Below are 23,664 nucleotides of genomic sequence, written 5' to 3'. Positions count from 1 at the left end.
TTAAGCCTAATCTTAAAAGTAGAGAGGGTGTCAGTCTCCCTGATCTAAATTGGGAGCTGGTTCCACAGGAGAGGAGCCTGAAAGCTGAAGGCTCTGCCTCCCATTCTACTCTTACAAACCCTAGCAACTACAAGTAAGCCTGCAGTCTGAGAGCGAAGCGCTCTATTGGGGTGATATGGTACTATGAGGTCCCTAAGATAAGATGGGACCTGATTATTCAAAACCTTATAAGTAAGAAGAAGAATTTTAAATTCTATTCTAGAATTAACAGGAAGCCAATGAAGAGAGGCCAATATGGGTGAGATATGCTCTCTCCTTCTAGTCCCCGTTAGTACTCTAGCTGCAGCATTTTGAATAAACTGAAGGCTTTTCAGGGAACTTTTAGGACAACCTGATAATAATGAATTACAATAGTCCAGCCTAGAGGAAATAAATGCATGAATTAGTTTTTCAGCATCACTCTGAGACAAGACCTTTCTAATTTTAGAGATATTGCGTAAATGCAAAAAAGCAGTCCTACATATTTCTTTAATATGCGCTTTGAATGACATATCCTGATCAAAAATGACTCCAAGATTTCTCACAGTATTACTAGAGATCAGGGAAATGCCATCCAGAGTAACGATCTGGTTAGACACCATGCTTCTAAGATTTGTGGGGCCAAGTACAATAACTTCAGTTTTATCTGAGTTTAAAAGCAGGAAATTAGAGGTCATCCATGTCTTTATGTCTGTAAGACAATCCTGCAGTTTAGCTAATTGGTGTGTGTCCTCTGGCTTCATGGATAGATAAAGCTGGGTATCATCTGCGTAACAATGAAAATTTAAGCAATGCCGTCTAATAATACTGCCTAAGGGAAGCATGTATAAAGTGAATAAAATTGGTCCTAGCACAGAACCTTGTGGAACTCCATAATTAACCTTAGTCTGTGAAGAAGATTCCCCATTTACATGAACAAATTGTAATCTATTAGATAAATATGATTCAAACCACCGCAGCGCAGTGCCTTTAATACCTATGGCATGCTCTAATCTCTGTAATAAAATTTTATGGTCAATAGTATCAAAAGCAGCACTGAGGTCTAACAGAACAAGCACAGAGATGAGTCCACTGTCTGAGGCCATAAGAAGATCATTTGTAACCTTCACTAATGCTGTTTCTGTGCTATGATGAATTCTAAAACCTGACTGAAACTCTTCAAGTAGACCATTCCTCTGCAGATGATCAGTTAGCTGTTTTACAACTACCCTTTCAAGAATTTTTGAGAGAAAAGGAAGGTTGGAGATTGGCCTATAATTAGCTAAGATAGCTGGGTCAAGTGATGGCTTTTTAAGTAATGGTTTAATTACTGCCACCTTAAAAGCCTGTGGTACATAGCCAACTAATAAAGATAGATTGATCATATTTAAGATTGAAGCATTAAATAATGGTAGGGCTTCCTTGAGCAGCCTGGTAGGAATGGGGTCTAATAGACATGTTGATGGTTTGGATGAAGTAACTAATGAAAATAACTCAGACAGAACAACCTTCCTGCCAATATCCAGCAACTTCGCACAGCCATTGAAGAGGAGTAGACCAACATTCCACAGGCCACAATTGACAACCTGAACAACTCCATGCGAAGGAGATGTGTTGCACTGCATGAGACAAATGGTGGTCACACCAGATACTGACTGGTATCCCCCCCAATAAAACAAAACTCCACCTTTCAGAGTGGTCTTTTATTGTGGACAGTCTAAGGCACACCTGTGCACTAATCATGGTGTCTAATCAGCATCTTGATATGGCACACCTGTGAGGTGGGATGGATTATCTCAGCAAAGGAGAAGTGCTCACTATCACAGATGTAGACTGGTTTGTGAACAATATTTGAGGGAAATGGTGATATTGTGTATGTGGAAAAGGTTTTAGATCTTTGAGTTCATCTCATACAAAATGGGAGCAAAACCAAAAGTGTTGCGTTTATATTTTTGTTGAGTGTATGAAGCCCACCTCATTTTTTGGACACCACTCAGACAGCCAGCAATTCAAGGAGAACATGCGGCTAAACATGTCACTCCCGGTCCGATTGGGGAGGGGCCCAGAGAAAACTACAGAGTCCGACATTGTTTTTGCAAAGTTACACACCGATTCAATGTTAATTTTAGTGACCTCCGATTGGCGTAACCGGGTGTCATTACTGCCGACGTGAATTACAATCTTAACAAATTTACGCTTAGCCTTAGCCAGCAGTTTCAAATTTCCTTCAATGTCGCCTGCTCTGGCCCCCGGAAGACAATTGACTATGGTTGCTGGTGTCGCTAACTTCACATTTCTCAAAACAGAGTCGCCAATAACCAGAGTTTGATCCTCGGCGGGTGTGTCGTCGAGTGGGGAAAAATGGTTAGAAATGTGAACGGGTTGGCGGTGTACACGGGGCTTCTGTTTAGAACTACGCTTCCTCCTCACAGTCACCCAGTCGGCCTGCTTAACCCGGCTGCTCGGGATCTGCCAGAGGGAAACTAACGGCGGCTAAGCTACCTTGGTCCGCACTGACTACAGGGGCCTGGCTAGCTGTAGAATTTTCCACGGTGCGGAGCCGAGTCTCCAATTCGCCCAGCCTGGCCTCCAAAGCTACGAATAAGCTACACTTATTACAAGTACCATTACTGCTAAAGGAGGCCGAGGAATAACTAAACATTTCACACCCAGAGCAGAAAAGTGCAGGAGAGACAGGAGAAGCCGTCATGCTAAACCGGCTAAGAGCTAGTAGCTGCGCTAAGCTAGCGGATTCCTAAAAACACACAAAGTGAATAATGTGTAAATAATTTAGAGGTGATTCAGCAGAGGGAGTGCTTTAGTTAAGGCACGTGAAGATTACACTGTGAAACAAATCGTTATCTAGTTAACTAGATCAATCTAACTGCGCAGATTAAACAGCTAACAGATACAGAAAAATACCGCTGTGCTCCGGAACAGGAAGTGATACAATACCGCAGTGAGAGCCAACCACCAGTAGAGGCAAGCAATACAATAAATAAAAAGTATGTTACAGTGACAGACAAACGTCTTCAAGCAGAAATCGAATCTGCAGATGTGTTTGTCAAGGTAACAGCTGTAGTACATGTTGTAAGATCAAAGGTTATGAAATGCACTGTACAAATATGAAACTAAATTTAATTTGAATGTGATTCATAAAATTTTAATCTGGCCATATTTACATTTATTTGACATTTGTTGAAAGACAAAATATCTATCTAAAGCATCACATTGTTAATTTGAACATTTTTCTTTTTAGGCTTTACTGATCAATATTTTGACTTTCAATATTCACAGTTATTTATGGATTTTGAATATTTTAAGTGTTTTCTGTTACCTAATTTGAATTAATTTCTGTGTTATCTCAATGTATCCTTTACACTGAATTTACACATTTTAATTTGGTTTATTAAAGCTGTATTGATGTTCTTCTTTGCACTGCTTTTGTGCAGATCTTTCTTTTCACTAAAGGCTACACAATGGAATGAAGGAACAGTTTCCTCAAGTTATTTCACCACTGAAGGCTAAATGTTTCTGCCCACACAGTCATACATAACATACTGATCAGAATCTTACTGTATTAAAAGTGGAGAAGATAATTAATTAAATCAACATTTGACTTTGAAGGCTGCAACATCACAGGTACCAACAGCAAAATAAATAAATAAATAAATAAATAACATTACAAGAATACATTACATTACAGGAATATTTTACAAAAGCAAATTTATCTGTAAAAACCAACACACGACAGACGTCACATTAACGTGTTGGTTTACATAATGAATGACTGAACCAATCAATGTTTAGCAGAGGCACTTTTACCCAGAATCCTTTGCGATCTGTCTGTGTTTGTTACAAAACCTTAGTGCATTATTCAACATTAAAAGATATATGCTATATTTTAACTTTGTACAAATGACAGAATTGACATTAATGGAGTTATTCTATCCATATTAATGTTATTTATAAATCAAAACCATAAGTCAGCATGACTTTATTTTTCAAGACCTCCGCCTAACGGGAGCGTTGTGATTGATAGAGAGTTGGCTTTATGGCTGCTCTCAGAGTGCCTCTGTGCTCGGAGCTCTGTAGTAAACAAGTGTTTCTAGCAGGGGCACAATGTTCAAAGATGAAAGTGTGGTCTCGTTGTTTGGGTCTGTTGCTACTTTTAGTATTACTAGAAGCTATTGTGGCATTAAAACTTAAATTCATTTTATTAGTAGCTGTAAATGTACCAGAGACAATATAGGAATTTATCTGTTATTGGTTATCTGTAACTTCCGATACATTTTTGGGTGGTTTACTGTTTTATCTTTATCGAAGATAACTTTTCAGTTATCTGATTATCTGTTATCAAAGTTAATTTTTTGGTTATCTGTGCCCACCATTGCATTTCTTCACTGAATGTAAATCACCTCTTCAAAATGACACAAGTTATCATCAAAGTATCACTATTCCAAAATGTCTTTCCATGTCATTAAAGGCATCCAACTAGCAATAAATACATCTACTGAAAATGGGAAGTAACTGCACCGACGGTAAAAATAAATAAACTTATGGTTTCTAATGCACAGGTTTATGGATAATAATGGACAAGCAGTACTTGAGGTTTATGCCCACACTGCAGCTCTGTCAAACTGAGGGAGTCACGTATGTGGCAGTCTGGGACAATTCCACCATGCTGAAGGGGTGCACACATGGTTTGAGGCCCATCCACAGTTCATAGCAATATATTTGCCCCGTACTCTCCTTTTCTCAACCCGATAGTGGGCTTCTTCTCAGCAGGGAGGTGGAAAGTCTATGATCGTCATCCTCATGAACGAGCCACCCTCCTCCAGGACATGGATGATGCATGTGATGGAATAACGGCAGACCAACGTCAGGCCTGGATTCATCATGCCAGGAGATATTTCCCCCGATGCATGGCAGTAGATAAGCTGTGATGTCGATGACAATCTCTGGCCAACTCCAAACTCCAGCAGAGAGAGTTGATGCAAATGGTGAGTAACAATGTTACAGTATTGTTTTTGTTTACGACTGCTCACTTTTTACATGACAGTTGATCAAAATGTTTTATTTGACTTACTTTTGTGGTTACTTTACTTGGCATTATGGCTACTTTTCTTTGCCATTCTACAACTAAACCTGTTACTTAGGGAATAACCCCCTTCTGTCTGATGATTTGCGGATGTTAATGTTGGATTTTATGGTCGCAAATTGAGTTTTACCAGCAACGCGTTAGTGGAGCCGGTAAAAAGGAGTTTTACCGGCTCCACTAATGTGTCGGATATTTATGACCGTAATCCAGCACTAACATCCGCAAATCATCAGACACAAGGGGGTTATTCCCATTCTAATCCAATAACATCGTTCGCACGGTTTATTTTTCTGTAAGTAATTCGGTCGGCGAAGCTTACGGTAGCAACAGCGTGGTCGCTCCACCGGTTTCTCTCACTCTCAGCTGACAGCGCCATTATTGACATCTGTGTAGCAACGCGGTCAGGGTGCAGAGTGATATATCAAATGTGAAAAGGTTGAATATTTTGCCACCATCAACACGATATTTTATGGTCGGAAATCTCACACAATTAACCAGTAAGATTTGCAGAGCAAATGTAACTGGATTAGAATATTTTATTTCAAACATTATTTCACATTTTGTTCAATGATTCCACTGTCTCTATTGTTTAGAACCATAATATATAACCTGATTGAAACATGCATCAACTGTTTTTTACAGTAATGTAATGGACTGAAATAATGACTTAGCAGCGATGCTATTGGTATCTCGTTTGTGGGTGATCTAAAGTATACATTAATCTATTGGCTCGTGATATTGTCACAAAAAGTGAAAAGTTTTCATAACAGGAGCATGAATTTAATCTAATATATTCTGTGATGGCTGCACAAAATTAAAAGTGATGCGGGGGGGTATGGTTATGGTTATGGTTAGGGGTAGGATTAGTAATACACATGCACTCATGTTCAACCACTTAGTCCAGTTAAGGGTCGCAGGGGGCTGGAGCCTATCACAGCAGTCACAGAGCGCGAGGCGGGGTACACCCAGGACAGGACGCCAGTCTGTCACAGGGCCACAAACAGACAAACAAACACGCTCACACCCACTCACACAACTATGACATTTTTAAAGATTCCAATCCACCTAACCCGCATGTCTTTGGATGTGGGAGGAAACCGGAGCACCCGGAGGAAACCCACGCAAACACGGGGAGAACATGCAAACTCCACACAGAAAGGCCACCGGCAGGAACTGAACCCAAGACCTTCTCGCTGTGAAGAAACAGTGCTAATCACCACACCACTGTGCTGCCCAGGATTAGTAATAGTAAGATAAAAAACAATCCCGTCACAAAAATTTGACTCATTACATGACAGGAGCATGAAAAAACTTGTGAGACTGGGTTGGGTATTTCATGATAGGTGAGTCATTTGAACCACAGAGTCAGATCTGCAACGTTTCTTCAATGACATAAATATACAATGCAAGGTTTTGAACACATGGTTGGGCTGTGTTATAAGTGCTGACCGTTATGATTGTTGTATCTAACATTTTGAAAATTGTGCGAAAATATCTGAGGTTAGTGTTGAAGCGATTGCAAAAACTTGTAAATGACATCAGTGAATACTCTCTTAAAGTAAAATTAGTGTCTTTAAAAGGTCTTGGTCAAATCTGATCATGCTCGCATTTGAATTCATCCGAGATGCCCTAAATTTGGATGTCCCCTTCAGATTTGGTGAAAACCTTTTTTTTTTTTTACAGTGTGTATGATTTGTTCTCATCTAGTAGTAAGGATACAGATTCACCACCAGTCACAATTTAGTTTCCCTTCACTTTTTCACTTCTTTGAAAACACCCATTATGATCCTCCATTATCCTCGAAGCCCAGCAGGGGATTTTTGTCCTCTTTAAGGGACAAATGTTTTACAGCATTATTTCAAAGGAATTATTTGATTAGCATTATACAATCCATTAAAAAAAATAAAAGTTTGACCAAACAAAGAAAAAAGCTTGTGTGGCATGTTGTTTTCACCCAACAATTATTTAATGCCAAAAAGTGCAAACTGCATCACATTTATTTTTCTGGGTCTGAAGAGGTATAGAAAAATGAAGATTCTCAAACTTTTTAGCCTGCAATATTGAAGTGTACACAACGTGTTTTTCACCAGTCTTCCAGCAGGGCTGCAAAATATGAAAGCTGGAGTAAGTATGCTCCTTTTGGGCTCCTGTATCAACGCGTGATGCAACATAAGAAGGCCCACTACATGTAGATACTATGAAAGGCTCGTCCAAAGCTGATAAAGATACACTGATTCATCATTGTAGAAAATTACACACATATTTACACATCAAATCAAATCAAAATCAATTTTTTTATATAGCGCCAAATCACAACAAACAGTTGCCCCAAGGCGCTTTATATTGTAAGGCAAGGCCATACAATAATTACGGAAAAAGCCCAACGGTCAAAACGACCCCCTGTGAGCAAGCACTTGGCAACAGTGGGAAGGAAAAACTCCCTTTTAACAGGAAGAAACCTCCAGCAGAACCAGGCTCAGGGAGGGGCAGTCTTCTGCTGGGACTGGTTGGGGCTGAGGCAGAGAACCAGGAAAAAGACATGCTGTGGAGGGGAGCAGAGATCAATCACTAATGATTAAATGCAGAGTGGTGCATACAGAGCAAAAAGAGAAAGAAACAGTGCATCATGGGAACCCCCCAGCAGTCTAAGTCTATAGCAGCATAACTAAGGGATGGTTCAGGGTCACCTGATCCAGCCCTAACTATAAGCTTTAGCAAAAAGGAAAGTTTTAAGCCTAATCTTAAAAGTAGAGAGGGTGTCTGTCTCCCTGATCTGAACTGGGAGCTGGTTCCACAGGAGAGGAGCCTGAAAGCTGAAGGCTCTGCCTCCCATTCTACTTTTACAAAACCTAGGAACTACAAGTAAGCCTGCAGTCTGAGAGCGAAGCGCTCTATTGGGGTGATATGGTACTATGAGGTCCCTAAGATAAGATGGGACCTGATTATTCAAAACCTTATAAGTAAGAAGAAGAATTTTAAATTCTATTCTAGAATTAACAGGAAGCCAATGAAGAGAGGCCAATATGGATGAGATATGCTCTCTCCTTCTAGTCCCTGTCAGTACTCTAGCTGCAGCATTTTTAATTAACTGAAGGCTTTTCAGGGAACTTTTAGGACAACCTGATAATAATGAATTACAATAGTCCAGCCTAGAGGAAATAAATGCATGAATTAGTTTTTCAGCATCACTCTGAGACAAGACCTTTCTAATTTTAGAGATATTGCGCAAATGCAAAAATGGGTATCATCTGCGTAACAATGAAAATTTAAGCAATGCCGTCTAATAATACTGCCTAAGGGAAGCATGTATAAAGTGAATAAAATTGGTCCTAGCACAGAACCTTGTGGAACTCCATAATTAACCTTAGTCTGTGAAGAAGATTCCTCATTTATATGAACAAATTGGAATCTATGAACACATGAACGGATGTTCGGATTTCTGAAATAAACACCCATACATCCTACACACTGTAGTTTTAAGTTGTCATGGGCCAAAGAAAATAGGACTGACTGTGTTTTAACATAAATCAACCTGTTCACATATTCAGCAGCTGTAAAGATCCTGATACAGTGTTATGTGTAGCAACTCCCTGAGAAAACATGTCCAAATCATAGCCCCATGAGGCAATCAGTCAATCCTGTGAAATTCAGAACTTATCTGTAACAATCAGCTTGACTATGTGATTCTGATTTCTTTGCCCAATGAATCCTCCAATGAAGCATTCATACAACCCCAAATCTTCATGTTTGGCACTGGGCAGGAACAGACTGTAGTTCTGTCCAAACTGGACTGGCCGAGACAAGTTATAGACCTTCGTCTTGTTGTCACTGATTCTGATGATAGCTTTTCGCTGACTATTTTCGTTGAGCTGTCCAAAGTAACAAGCAGAAGGTCATTTTAAATGGAAAGAAATGGTCAGTGATCCACAAAAAATGGTTTGTCGAGATGCAGTGACTGACCATGTACCACATCAAGGAGAAGAACTTTTGACTACTGACAACTGGACACTGCAGAGAAACATCCTCACTGCAGTTTGAGTGGACTTCTGTCAAACTCTGTGTTGAGTAATGTACCAACAAGAGCTGGAAAATATCAGAACTTCATGTTTACATGGTGACACAAAATATATGACAGTGTTATTTACAGGACTTGATTAAAAAACTTGAGTCAGTCAAGTCAGAGAACTCACCTTGATGAACAACACGGTCTGCAGCATCTTCAACAATTTTATCTGCCCCTGGAATGGATCGGTTTCGAAGTGTGTCTCGTCTTTTTTGTTTTGTTTCATTTCACTCTGCCATACACATAACAGGGATTTCCTGTAAAGTCTTTGAAGGCCTCCAGTTTCTGTGCTTGTGTGCCACATAGTGTTGCATCATTATTTCCTCCAGAACTGCAAAAATGCAAAATGCTGAATGTCAAGTAAAACTATATGATCAACCAGTGGCGGTGCAAGGGGGGGGGGGCTTGGGGGGCTTAAGCCCCCCCAATAATGAGCCAAGCTCCCCTTCAGTCCCCCCAATAATTCTGCCAATAATGTGAATAGCAACTGACATATTTGTGCTGCAGGTTTGTGCTGAGAATGTCTCAATATTGCATAACTGAGCAAAGTGATGAATGTGTGTGTTTGGTGATCCACTAACGCTGAATCACCCTTCACAAACAGAATTTTCAGTTTTGCAAATAAACATTTATCTGTAAAAACCCACACACGTTACAAATCAGAAATTTGTGTTTGTGGATCACAAAGCACGTGTACAAATCAAAGGATATTTGTAAATCACCCTCTGTGCATTTGCAAGTATTAATGAGACAAATTTAACTCCATACTCCAAAAATTTAGGTTTCCTAAATATTTATTACGGCCACTCTTAAAACTTCACTTATCTTTATAATTTTTTTTACTGGTAAGATTTAGAATTGATTTAGATGAGATATACGAGGTCTGTTAGAAAAGTATCCAACCTTATTTTTTTCAAAAACCTGATGGATTTGAATCACGTGTGCTTGCATGAGCCAACCTTGAACCTTCGTGCGCATGCATGAATTTTTCACGCCTGTCGATTGCGTCAGTTCCTGGCAAGCAGCATTTGTGTGAGGTCGTGTGTAGTGGTCTCTGCGTTTTGTCATTGTAAGGAAAATTGTGGAACTATTGGAGCAGCACTACTGCATCAAATTTTGCGAGAAACTGGGTGACAGCCAGGTGGAAACCATTCGGAAGATTCAGGCGGCTTTTGGTGACGATGCTATAGGCATCACATAGATTAAGGAGCGATACAACCGGTTTAAAGACGTCCGCACAACGGTGGAGAGCGAGCCACGCTCCGGTCGGTCATAAACATGCTGAAATGATCGGGTCATTGCCAAAGTGAACGTTGTGGTGATGCGGGACCCTTGTGTGACTATCCGAGAAATTGCGGAAGAGGTGGACATCAGCACTTTTTCGGCACATTCCACTGTGACAGAAGATTTGGCCATGAAAAGATTAATTAATTTATTATATCGTTATTATATATATAAACATACAACTTACAGTATCGCCTGAATATGAAAGGTGCTGAGGGCTCGTAGTCAGACCTGTTCGATTCACCTCCATGAAGAAGTTGTTAACAGATGGTTCGGTCGTTAGCTGGTAACCTTTCAATGTGTGTTTTTTCAGAAGCTGTTTAGATATTTATGGAGTACGTTCATGTCCAACTTGGTTTTTCAAATCGTGTTTTTAGCTTCCTGGTTTGTAATGAAAATACACATTGCAGACTGATTGTCCCAATATGGTAAAATATCCGACCGGTAATCAGACAATCAGAGCGTGCAAAGTGTCACAGCTATATATATATATATATATATATATATATATATATATATATATATATACACAATCACATTGAGATGTATTTGTTAATTATTTGAGTACTCAAACAATGCACCCTATTTTATAGGCTGCACAATCTGCTGTCACACCTACTCTCAACGCTGAAGATGCTGCAGTGGAAAAAACGCCACCATTCGATGAACTATCCCATGTAAAGTTGAAACTCACACCCAGTCATCTTTGCAAACCTCAAGCTGTGCACACACTTTCCCAGTAATCTGTATAATGTGCAAAAAAAAGAAAAGAAAAGAAAAAAAAAAGCCCCCATCCACACATGCAACAACTGCCTTGAAGACAAACCTTAGTTACTTGCACATATATGGTTTCTATACATAGGCTACTTAGGAGGATAGATGGAGGGAAGTTGGAGAATAAATGCACAATGTGACAACCTATTCTGCTTGTGAAGTGTCAGGGTTGCGAACATAAAAATAACCATAAAAATTGTGGCAATGCTACTGGGAAAAACTAGGATTTCTGTCCATTTTTGATGAATGGAAAAGGCCCTTTCATGGTTTGTGCTGCTTCTGAAACATTATTTTCACCCTGTCATCTTTGCAAACCTCAAACCATATACAATATGCAAATAAATAAATAAAAAGTATGTTACAGTGATTCATAAAATTTTAATCTGGCCATATTTACATTTTTTTTTACATTTGTTGAAAGACAAAATATCTATATAAAGCATCACATAATTTGAACATTTTTCTTTTTAGGTTTTTCTGATCAATATTTGACTTTCAATATTCACAATCATTTATGCATTTTGAATATTTTAAGTGTTTTTCTGTTTCCTAATTTGAATTAATTTCTGCATTATCTCAATTTATCCTTTATACTGAATTTACACATTTTAATTTGGTTTATTAAAGCTGTATTGATGTTTTTCTTTGCACTGCTTTTGCGCAGCTCTTTCTTTTCACTAAAGGCTACACAACGGAATGAAGGAACAGTTTCCTCAAGTTATTTCACCACTGAAGGCTAAATGTTTCTGCTCACACAGTCATACACAACATACTGATCAGAATCTTACTGTATTAAAAGTGGAGAAGATAATTAATTAAATCAACATTTGATTTTGAAGGCTGCAACATCACAGGTAGCAAACAATATCTATGCATTTGAACTTTGTTTATGCCCTTGTTTTACCACCACTTGGTGGTCATGAAGACAGTAAGGGATACGGCAATCTGACATTTGACCCCAGTAACCTTGACCTTTGCCAAAACAAACCCTATCAGAGGAATTCTTAAATGTCATCCACTTATCAGGTTTGTATGAAACTGACCAAAGGACCAATTTATATTTGTGTATTCATATTTATATTTGCAAACTGTTTTTTTTTTTTTTTACTTTCACTTTTGATAATCTGTGTGCTTCTTACCCTGTGTGCTGCTATACAATGTTGCTGGAACCTCACCTTCCCTGAGGGAGTCTTCCCAAGGGATCAATAAAGTTCTATCTAATCTAATCTAATCACATGTTTACCTTTAACCCCCAGTAACCTTGACCTGAACCAAAACAAACTCTTGAAGGTCAATTCCTGGGGTCAACCTATATGCACACAGTAGGTTTGGTGGAAATTGGTTGAAGCACCTCAAAGGAGTACTGGAACAAACACACACACTCAGAGAGAGAGCTTCGACATACACCTGATAAGGATTTCACCCAGCATTCCCATCATAATGCCTGTTTGCAACATAAATGTCACAAAACAAAAATATCTTAAGAGTTTTCAATATATATTGACAGAGTTACTGTCCAAAATCTATAGCTGTCGAAGCATAATACAGTTTTTTGCAATTGCTTCGACACTAACCTCACAAGTCCTTGCACAACTTTCAAAACTCTAGATACAAACCTCAACACAGACAAGTTCTCAAAACTCTAACCACATTTTTCAATTGCTTGGATACAATACACATTACATTTAAGTCATTTCTTCACTGAATGTAAATCACCTCTTCAAAATGACACAAGTTAACATCAGAGTATCACTATTCCAAAATGTCTTTCCATGTCATTAAAGGCATCCAACTAGCAATAAATACATCTACTCAAAATGGGAAGTAACTGCACCGATGGTAAAAATAAATAAACTTATGGTTCCTAATGCACAGGTTTATGGATAATGATGGACAAGCAGTACTTGAGGTTTATGCCCACACTGCAGCTCTGTCAAACTGAGGGAGTCACGTATGTGGCAGTCTGGGACAATTCCACCATGCTGAAGGGGTGCACACATGGTTTGAGGCCCATCCACAGTTCATAGCAATATATTTGCCCCGTACTCTCCTTTTCTCAACCCGATAGTGGGCTTCTTCTCAGCAGGGAGGTGGAAAGTCTATGATCGTCGCCCTCATGAACGAGCCACCCTCCTCCAGGACATGGATGATGCATGTGATGAGATAACGGCAGACCAACGTCAGGCCTGGATTCATCATGCCAGGAGATATTTCCCCCGATGCATGGCAGTGGATAAGCTGTGATGTCGATGACAATCTCTGGCCAACTCCAAACTCCAGCAGAGAGAGTTGATGCAAATGGTGAGTAACAATGTTACAGTATTGTTTTTGTTTACGACTGCTCACTTTTTACATGACAGTTGATCAGAATGTTTTATTTAACTTACTTTTGTGGTTACTTTACTTGGCATTATGGCTACTTTTCTTTGCCATTCTACAACTAAACCTGTTACTTACGGAATAACCCCCTTCTGTCTGATGATTTGCGGATGTTAATGTTGGATTTTATGGTCGCAAATTGAGTTTTACCAGCAACGCGTTAGTGGAGCCGGTAAAAAGGAGTTTTACTGGCTCCACTAACGTGTCGGATATTTATGACCGTAATCCAGCACTAACATCCGCAAATCATCAGACATAAGGGGGTTATTCCCATTCTAATCCAATAACATCGTTCGCACGGTTTATTTTTCTGTAAGTAATTCGGTCGGCGAAGCTTACGGTAGCAACAGCGTGGTCGCTCCACCGGTTTCTCTCACTCTCAGCTGACAGCGCCATTATTGACATCTGCGTAGCAACGCGGTCAGGGTGCAGAGTGATATATCAAATGTGAAAAGGTTGAATATTTTGCCACCATCAACACGATATTTTATGGTCGGAAATCTCACACAATTAACCGGTAAGATTTGCAGAGCAAATGTAACTGGATTAGAATATTTTATTTCAAACATTATTTCACATTTTGTTCAATGATTCCACTGTCTCTATTGTTTAGAACCACAATATATAACCTGATTGAAACATGCATCAACTGTTTTTACAGTAATGTAATGGACTGAAATAATGACTTAGCAGCGATGCTATTGGTATCTCGTTTGTGGGTGATCTAAAGTATACATTAATCTATTGGCTCGTGATATTGTCACAAAAAGTGAAAAGTTTTCATAACAGGAGCATGAATTTAATCTAATACATTCTGTGATGGCTGCACAAAATTAAAAGTGATGCGGGGGGGTATGGTTATGGTTATGGTTAGGGGTAGGATTAGTAATACACATGCACTCATCTTCAACCACTTAGTCCAGTTAAGGGTCGCAGGGGGCTGGAGCCTATCACAGCAGTCACAGAGCGAGAGGCGGGGTACACCCAGGACAGGACGCCAGTCTGTCACAGGGCCACAAACAGACAAACAAACACGCTCACACAACTATGACATTTTTAAAGATTCCAATCCACCTAACCCGTATGTCTTTGGATGTGGGAGGAAACAGGAGCACCCGGAGGAAACCCATGCAAACACGGGGAGAACATGCAAACTCCACACAGAAAGGCCACTGGCAGGAACTTTCATGATAGGTGAGTCATTTGAACCACAGAGTCAGATCTGCAATGTTTCTTCAATGACATAAATATACAATGCAAGGTTTTGAACACATGGCTGGGCTGTGTTATAAATGCATCTAATATTTTGAAAATTGTGCAAAAACATCTGAGGTTAGCGTTGAAGCAATTGCAAAAAACTTGTAAATGACATCAGTGAATACTCTCTTAAAGTAAAATTGGTGTCTTTAAAAGGTCTTGGTCAAATCTGATCATGCTCGCATTTGAATTCATCCGAGATGCCCTAAATTTGGATGTCCCCTTCAGATTTGGTGAAAACCTTTTTTTTTTTTTTTACAGTGTGTATGATTTGTTCTCATCTAGTAGTAAGGATACAGATTCACCACCAGTCACAATTTAGTTTCCCTTCACTTTTTCACTTCTTTGAAAACACCCATTATGATCCTCCATTATCCTCGAAGCCCAGCAGGGGATTTTTGTCCTCTTTAAGGGACAAATGTTTTACAGCATTATTTCAAAGGAATTATTTGATTAGCATTACACATTCCATTAAAAAAATAAAAGTTTGACCAAACAAAGAAAAAAGCTTGTGTGGCATGTTGTTTTCACCCAACAGTCATGTAATGCAAAAAAGCACAAACTGCATCACATTTATTTTTCTGGGTCTAAAGAGGTATAGAAAAATTAAGATTCTCAAACTTTTTAGCCTGCAATATTGAAGTGTACACAACGTGTTTTTCACCAGTCTTCCAGCAGGGCTGCAAAATATGAAAGCTGGAGTAAGTATGCTCCTTTTGGGCTCCTGTATCAACGCGTGATGCAACATAAGAAGGCCCACTACATGTAGATACTATGAAAGGCTCGTCCAAAGCTGATAAAGATACACTGATTCATCGTTGTAGAAAATTACACACATATTTACACATGAACGGATGTTATGAATACTATATTCAATTTCTGAAATAAACACCCATATGAGGTCTATTAGAAAAGTATCCGACCTTATTATTTTTTTCAAAAACCATATGGATTTGAATCACGTGTGATTACATCAGACATGCTTGAACCCTCGTGGGCATGCGAGAGTTTTTTCACGTCGGTTACGTCATTCGCCTGTGGGCAGTCTTTGAGTGAGGAGTGGCCCACCCTCTCGTCGATTTTTTCATTGTTTAGGAATGGCTCAGAGACTGCTGCTTTATTTGATCAAAATTTTTTCAAAACTGTAAGGCACAACAGAGTGGACACCATTCGATAAATTCAGCTGGTTTTCAGTAAAAATTTTAACGGCTCATGAGAGATTTTGGTCTGGTAGTGTCACTTTAAGGACGGCCCACGGCGCATGACGGCGATCTGTGCTTCGAGGCGGCAGCGTCTCACCGTTTCAAGTTGAAAACTTCCACATTTCAGGCTCTGTTGACCCAGGAAGTCATCAGAGAACAGAGAACTTTCAGAAGAAGTCGGCATGAGGAGTTTATTCGGACATTCCATTGTTAACGGACATTTTGTAATGAAAGAACGTACGGGCAGAGTCGCATGTCGGGCCGGACCCAACCGCGGGGGGTCGCGACAGGAAAAACACCTCCGTTGGAAACCTTAACGGGCAAGTTGGAACATGCCCAAGCTGTTAAACAATTTCTCAGTTGCTCACTTGTTGAAAGCCATCAAAAGCCGCCTGAATTTTACAAATGTTTTTCAACACGGACGTGTTTTTCCTGTCGCGGCGCACACAGATTTGCCGAGTCGTCACGGAAACGACTCGGCGAATTTGCGCGCAAGTCTTTCATTAAAAAATGTCCTTAAGCAGTGGAATGTCCGCATAAAGTCCTCATGCCGGCCTCTTCTGAATCTTCTCTGTTCTCTCACGACGTCCTGGGTGAATTAAGTTAAATCCTTAATCCTTATCCTTAAATTAGGATGTTTTCAGGTCGAAACAGGCCGACGACGGCACCTGGAAGCGCTGCATGACGTCCCGCTCTGTGGGAAGTCCTTACACCAACAGAAACACCCCATAATCTCTCATCAGCCGTTAAACTTTTCACCAAAAACCAGCTTAATTTCTCGAATAGTGTCCACTTGGATATTCCTCACAGGTCCAGAAAAAATTTTGATAAAGCAACGCGCGCCGTCTCGAGCAGCGTGTGAAACAAAGGAATTCAGCCGAGGGCGGGACCACATCTCACTCAAGGCCTGCCCACAGGGAAATGACGTCACCGACACGCGTGAAAAAACTCACGCATGCGCACGAGGGTTCAAGCATGATTGGTGTAATCGCACGTCATTCAAATCCATATAGTTAAAAAAAAAAAAGGGTCAGTTTATTATCTAATAGACCTCGTACATCCTCACACACTGTAGTTTTAAGTTGTCATGGGCCAAAGAAAATAGGACTGACTGTGTTTTAACATAAATCAACCTGTTCACATATTCAGCAGCTGTAAAGATCCTGATACAGTGTTATGTGTAGCAACTCCCTGAGAAAACATGTCCAAATCATAGCCCCATGAGGCAATCAGTCAATCCTGTGAAATTCAGAACTTACCTGTAACAATCAGCTTGACTATGTGATTCAGATTTCTTTGCCCAATGAATCCTCCAATGAAGCATTCGTACAACCCCGAATCTTCATGTTTGGCACTGGGCAGGAACAGACTGTAGTTCTGTCCAAACTGGACTGGCCGAGACAAGTTATAGACCTTCGTCTTGTTGTCACTGATTCTGATGATAGCTTTTCGCTGACTATTTTCGTCAAGCTGTCCAAAGTAACAAGCAGAAGGTCATTTTATATGGAAAGAAATGGTCAGTGATCCACAAAAAATGGTTTGTCAAGATGCAGTGACTGACCATGTACCACATCAAGGAGAAGAACTTTTGACTACTGACAACTGGACACTGCAGAGAAACATCCTCACTGCAGTTTGAGTGGACTTCTGTCAAACTCTGTGTTGAGTAATGTACCAACAAGAGCTGGAAAATATCAGAACTTCATGTTTACATGGTGACACAAAAAATATAACAGTGTTATTTACAGGACTTAATTAAAAAACTTGAGTCAGTCAAGTCAGAGAACTCACCTTGATGAACAACACGGTCTGCAGCATCTTCAACAATTTTATCTGCCCCTGGAATGGATCGGTTTCAAAGTGTGTCTCGTCTTTTTTGTTTTGTTTCATTTGCTCTCTACCATTTGCACTCTACCATACACATAACAGTGATTTCCTGTAAAGTCTTTGAAGGCCTCCAGTTTCTGTGCTTGTGTGCCACATAGTGTTGCATCATTATTTCCTCCAGAACTGCAAAAATGCACAATGCTGAATGTCAAGTAAAACTATATGATCAACCAGTGGCGGCGCTTAAGCCCCCCCAATAATGAGCCAAGCCCCCCCCCCAATAATTCTGCCAATAATGTGAATAGCGACTGACATATTTGTGGATCTCAACTGCAGTTTTGCGCTGAGAATGTCTCAATATTGCATAACTGAGCAAAGTGATGAATGTGTGTGTTTGGTGATCCACCAATGCTGAATCACCCTTCACAACCAGAATTTTCAGTTTTGCAAATAAACATTTATTTGTAAAAACCCACACACAAGTTACAAATCAGGAATTTGAGTCTGTGGATCACAAAGCACGTGTACAAATCAAAGGATATTTGTAAATCACCCTCTGTGCATTTGCAAGTATTAATGAGACAAATTTAACTCCATACTCCAAAAATTTAGGTTTCCTAAATATTTATTACGGCCACTCTTAAAACTTCACTTATCTTTATAATTTTATTACTGGTAAATTTTAGAATTGATTTAGATGAGATATACGAGGTCTGTTAGAAAAATATCCGACCTTTTTTTTTTTTTTTTTCAAAAACCTGATGGATTTGAATCACGTGTGCTTGCATGAGCCCACCTTGAACCTTCGTGCGCATGCATGAATTTTTCATGCCTGTCGATTGCGTCAGTTGCTGGCAAGCAGCATTTGTGTGAGGTCGTGTGTAGTGCTCTCGGCGGTTTTTCATTGCAAGGAAAATGACGGAACTACTGGAGCAGCGCTACTGCATCAAATTTTGCCAGAAACTGGGTGACAGCCAGGTGGAAACCATTCAGAAGATTCAGGCAGCTTTCGGTGACGATGCTATGGGCATTACACAGATTAAGGAGCGGTACACCGGTTTAAAGACTCCAGCCGGTCGGCCATCAACATGCTGAAATGACCGGGTCATTGCCAAAGTGAATGCTGTGGTGATGCGGGACCGTCGTGTGACTATCCGAGAAATTGCGGAAGAGGTGGACATCAGCACTTTTTCGGCACATTCCGCTGTGACAGAAGATTTGGCCATGAAAAGAGTGGCGGCGAAATTCGTGCCGAAGCTGACAGCGGAGCAAAAGCAACTTCGTGTTGAAGTCTCACAGGACATGCTGGACTCCGAAAAATGATGCCCACCTCTTCCATAATTTCTCGGATAGTCACATGACTGAAAAGCCACCGAAAGCTGTCTGAATCTTCCGAATGGTTTCCACCTGGCTGTCGCCCAGTTTCTGGCAAAATTTGATGCAGTAGCGCTGCGCCAGTCGTTCTGTCATTTTCCTTGCAGTGAAAAACCGCCGAGAGCACTACACACGACCTCACACAAATGCTGCTTGCCAGCAACTGACGCAATCGACAGGCGTGAAAAAATTCACGCATGCGCACGAAGGTTCAAGGTTGGCTCATGCAAGCACGCTTGATTCAAATCCATCAGGTTTTTGCACAAATAAATAAATAAGGTCGGATACTTTTCTAACAGACCTCGCACTTATTATCTCACAGGAATATATTACAATTATCTGGGAACTACTTTTTGCGCAGGAATTCATCAAGCACGTCGGCCGCAGCCGCGCACTAACACAGAATATACATAAGCTGTATACCGTTGTTTGGCCAAAACGAGTGTCCACTTCCTGAGCTCACCACGAGCTCAGGAAGTGGACACTGCCGACGAACTGGAGTCAGGTCGAGACCCCGATGAGGACAACGAGCATGCAGATGAGCTTCCCTGAGACGGTTTCTGACAGTTTGTGCAGAAATTCTTTGGTTATGCAAACCGATTGTTTCAGCAGCTGTCCGAGTGGCTGGTCTCAGACGATCTTGGAGGTGAACATGCTGGATGTGGAGGTCCTGGGCTGGTGTGGTTACACGTGGTCTGCGGTTGTGAGGCTGGTTGGATGTACTGCCAAATTCTCTGAAACGCCTTTGGAGACGGCTTATGGTAGAGAAATGAACATTCAATACACGAGCAACAGCTCCGGTTGACATTCCTCCTGTCAGCATGCCAATTGCACGCTCCCTCAAATCTTGCGACATCTGTGGCATTGTGCTGTGTGATAAAATTGCACCTTTCAGAGTGGCCTTTTATTGTGGGCAGTCTAAGGCACACCTATGCACTAATCATGGTGTCTAATCAGCATCTTGATATGGCACACCTGTGAGGTGGGATGGATTATCTCAGCAAAGGACAAGTGCTCACTATCACAGATTTAGACTGGTTTGTGAACAATATTTGAGGGAAATGGTGATATTGTGTATGTGGAAAAAGTTTTAGATCTTTGAGTTCATCTCATACAAAATGGGAGCAAAACCAAAAGTGTTGCGTTTATATTTTTGTTGAGTGTACGTTCGCACATCCGCCTGGATGGAGGGCCACCAGTAGTGCTGCTGAAGGAGATGGAGGGTCCGCTGGATGCCCAGGTGACAAGCAAATTTGGCAGTGTGAATGAACTGGAGAACAGCTGAACGTGCAGATGGTGGGACAAAAAGACGTCCAGGGGGACCTCCCCCAGGATCCGGATGGTGAACCTGTGCCTCCTTGACAACCCTTTCAATGTCCCACGTCAGAGCCCCAACTCAGGGAGAATGTGGGTAGAGGTGGTTTGCTGTCGAGGGGGGTGTACTACCAAGAGAGAGCATCAGTTTTGGTGTTCTTAGAGCCGGGTCTGTAGGTGAGAGAAAAATTAAATCGTCCAAAAAATAAAGACCACCTGGCCCGCCTGGAATTTAACCTTTTGGCAGTTTTAATGTAAGCTAGGTTCTTGTGCTCTGTCCAATACAATGAAGGGAATGCACGTACCTTCTAACTAGTGTCTCCACTCCTCCGGTGCTTCCTTCACTGCCAGGAGTTCCCAGTTACCCACGTCATAATTGCGCTCGGCGGGAAACAGACGCCAAGAAAAGAAGGCATGAGGGTGGAGCTGCCCATCGCCCTCAGCCCGCTGGGAGAGGACGGCCCCGATCCCGCTGTCGGACGCATCGACTTCCACAATGAACTGACGATCCGGATCGGGCTGGACCAGGACAGGGGCGGTGGTAAAACAATGTTTGAGAGTGTTAAAGGCCTGACTGGCTTCAGGGGACCAGAGAAAACAAGTTTTAGAGGATGTGAGCTGATGGAGAGGGGCAGCTATCTGACTGAAATTATGGCTAAACCTATGGTAGAAGTTGGCGAATCCAAGGAATTGCTGAAGTTGTTTGACGTTGGAGGGAGTGGGCCATTCGGAAACTGTGGTGATCTTAGCTGGGTCAGGCTTGATTTGATTATGCTAAAAAACAAAACCTAAGAAGGAGACGGAGGGCTGGTGGAAAGCACACTTCTCCGCCTTAACAAACAAACACTTCTCAAGAAGTCTATTAAGGACCAAACGGACATGTTGGGTGTGTTCTTGGAAGTTTCTGGAAAATATTAGGATATCATCTAGGTACACGAATACAAACCAATTGAGGAAATCACATAGTATGTCATTAATGAGAGCTTGAAAGATGGCGGGAGCATTAGTGAGACCAAATGGCATCACGAGATATTCAAAATGGCCCAGGGGGGTATTGAACGTAGTCTTCCACTCGTCCCCCTCCTTAATGCAGATGAGGTAGTAAGCATTTCTAAGGTCTAGTTTGGTGAAAACGGACACCCCCTGCAGTGAATAAAATGCCGAATCAAGCAGTGGAAGAGGATACCTGTTACGGACGGTAATGGCATTCAATCTGCGGTAATCAATGCAGGGGCGTAAAGACCCATCCTTCTTCCCCACAAAAATACTCTGCCCCTAAGGGCGATGAGGAAGGACGAATGAGACCGGCTCCCAAGGAGTCTTGAACATACTGCTCCATTGAGTCCCTCTCCAGGCATGACAGATTATAAAGCCGGCTGGAGGGGAAAGAAGCGCCCGGAAGCAGATCGATGGAGCAGTCGTACGGTCGATGAGGTGGTAGGGAAAGTGTGCGATGTTTACTGAATACGTCTTTGAGATCATGATATTTCTCAGGAACGTTGGAGAGATCTATCATAATGGAAGTGGTGTCCTTAGACCCCTTGGCGAGGGGAATGGAGACAACGGAGATAGCAAGCCTCACCCCACCGGGAGATCATGCCGGTCGGCCAGTCTATCACAGGATTGTGAAGACTAAGCCAAGGATGCCCCAACAAAACGGAAGGAGAGGAACGATAAACAAAAAACTGAAGAGTCTCCCGGTAATTCCCAGAAACTAAGAGCATGACAGGTACTGTTTGGTGAGTGATCGAAGGGGGAGGAGTGCCATCTAGTGCCAAAACCTGGATGGGAGTGTGAAGTTCTACCACCAGAATGTCAGCCTGGGCTATAATACTAGGATCTAAAAAATTAGCATCTGCGCCAGAATCAACAACAGCCTGGAGTTGAAGAGATATGTTATCAGAAAAGAGAGTGGCCGGGACTTGAGTGCGTGAGGAAGGTTCACCCGTAAATTGAGTATGGCTCAGCAATAGCCCGGGGTCTATCGGTGGCCGAACCAGACATTCACGAATTATGTGCCCCCGGGTAACGCAGTATAAACACTCCCCGGTCGACAGCCACCGACCACGCTCCTCTGGAGTTAATCGAGCCCTGCCGAGCTGCACTGGCTCATCGGCAGGGGGCGCTGCAGGCACAGGGAGTGTGCTCCCAGTGGGGCGTGAAGAAGAAGGAATGGGATCCGCACCTGGAAGGAAACGAGAGGAAGATGTGCGCTCGACTCTTGACTTCTCTCCCGCCGTCTTTCCCTCAGCCTATTGTCTATCTTAATTGCCAGAGAAATGAGTTGATCCAAGGAAGTGGGTCGATCACGGACTGCCAGTTCATCCATAAGCGTCTCAGAAAGGCCATTTACAAACGCGCTCCGAAGCGCCGCAGCATTCCAGCCGGACTCTGCAGCTAGAATACGGAATTCGACGGAATAAGCCACCATGCTATGGGCGTCCTGCCTGATGGATAATAACCGCTGGGAGGTTGCTTGCTCCCGCATCGGGTGATCGAACACCATCCGGAATTCCTGTTTAAATGTTTGATAAGAGGCAAGAACCGGAGACTGCTGCTCCCATAAGGCTGTGGCCGATTCCAGGGCTTCGCCCCTAAGCAGATTTACAAGTTAAGCTATTTTATCGGCATCAGATGAATACATTGATGGGCGCTGGGAAAATACTAAAGAACATTGGAGTAAAAAGGAGGCACATTTGTCTACTGCTCCAGCATACGGTTCAGGGTGGCAGATAAATGGTTCTAGAGATGGAGAAGCTGAAGTTGCTGGGGGTACAGAGGCTAATGGTGAAGCTAACTGAGCTGCTGTAACTGAGGAGGATGTGGGAATAGCTGGCAGTCTTTCATTAAATGCAGTGAGCTGAGTGCAGAGTTTAGAAACCTGAGAGGCTAAAACCTGTTGTTGGTCAGAGAGAGCAGCTAGCTGTTGTTGTTGTTGGCTAAGGAGTGCTCCCTACGAGCCGAGGGCTTTGCGGATCTGGTCTTCTCCTGCCAAGTCCATGTTGTGGCCGGAAACTCCTGTTATGGTGAAAACAACCCAAGGCAGAGGTTACAACTGATATGCAGGAAAA

At 41.7% G+C, this 23,664-nt stretch overlaps 1 protein-coding gene across 1 annotated transcript in view; it reads right to left on the bottom strand.

Moving 5' to 3' along the window:
* LOC117511703 overlaps window positions 1-18,005 on the bottom strand; it is a 30,512-nt gene extending 12,507 nt beyond the window's left edge. Inside the window, exons 1-3 of the mRNA XM_034171622.1 lie at window positions 17,870-18,005; window positions 17,640-17,762; window positions 17,338-17,548 (exon numbers count right to left, since the gene is read on the bottom strand). Of these exons, the coding sequence (XP_034027513.1) occupies window positions 17,338-17,548; window positions 17,640-17,762; window positions 17,870-17,968 (433 nt within the window). The 5' untranslated portion in view covers window positions 17,969-18,005. The remainder of the gene's footprint in view (window positions 1-17,337; window positions 17,549-17,639; window positions 17,763-17,869) is intronic.
* Window positions 18,006-23,664: the final 5,659 nt, after the last annotated feature.

This window comes from Thalassophryne amazonica, chromosome 6 (assembly GCF_902500255.1).
Source record: "Thalassophryne amazonica chromosome 6, fThaAma1.1, whole genome shotgun sequence".
In the NCBI taxonomy this organism is placed as follows: Eukaryota; Metazoa; Chordata; class Actinopteri; order Batrachoidiformes; family Batrachoididae; genus Thalassophryne; species Thalassophryne amazonica.
This window is presented reverse-complemented; position numbering and strand designations above follow the sequence as displayed.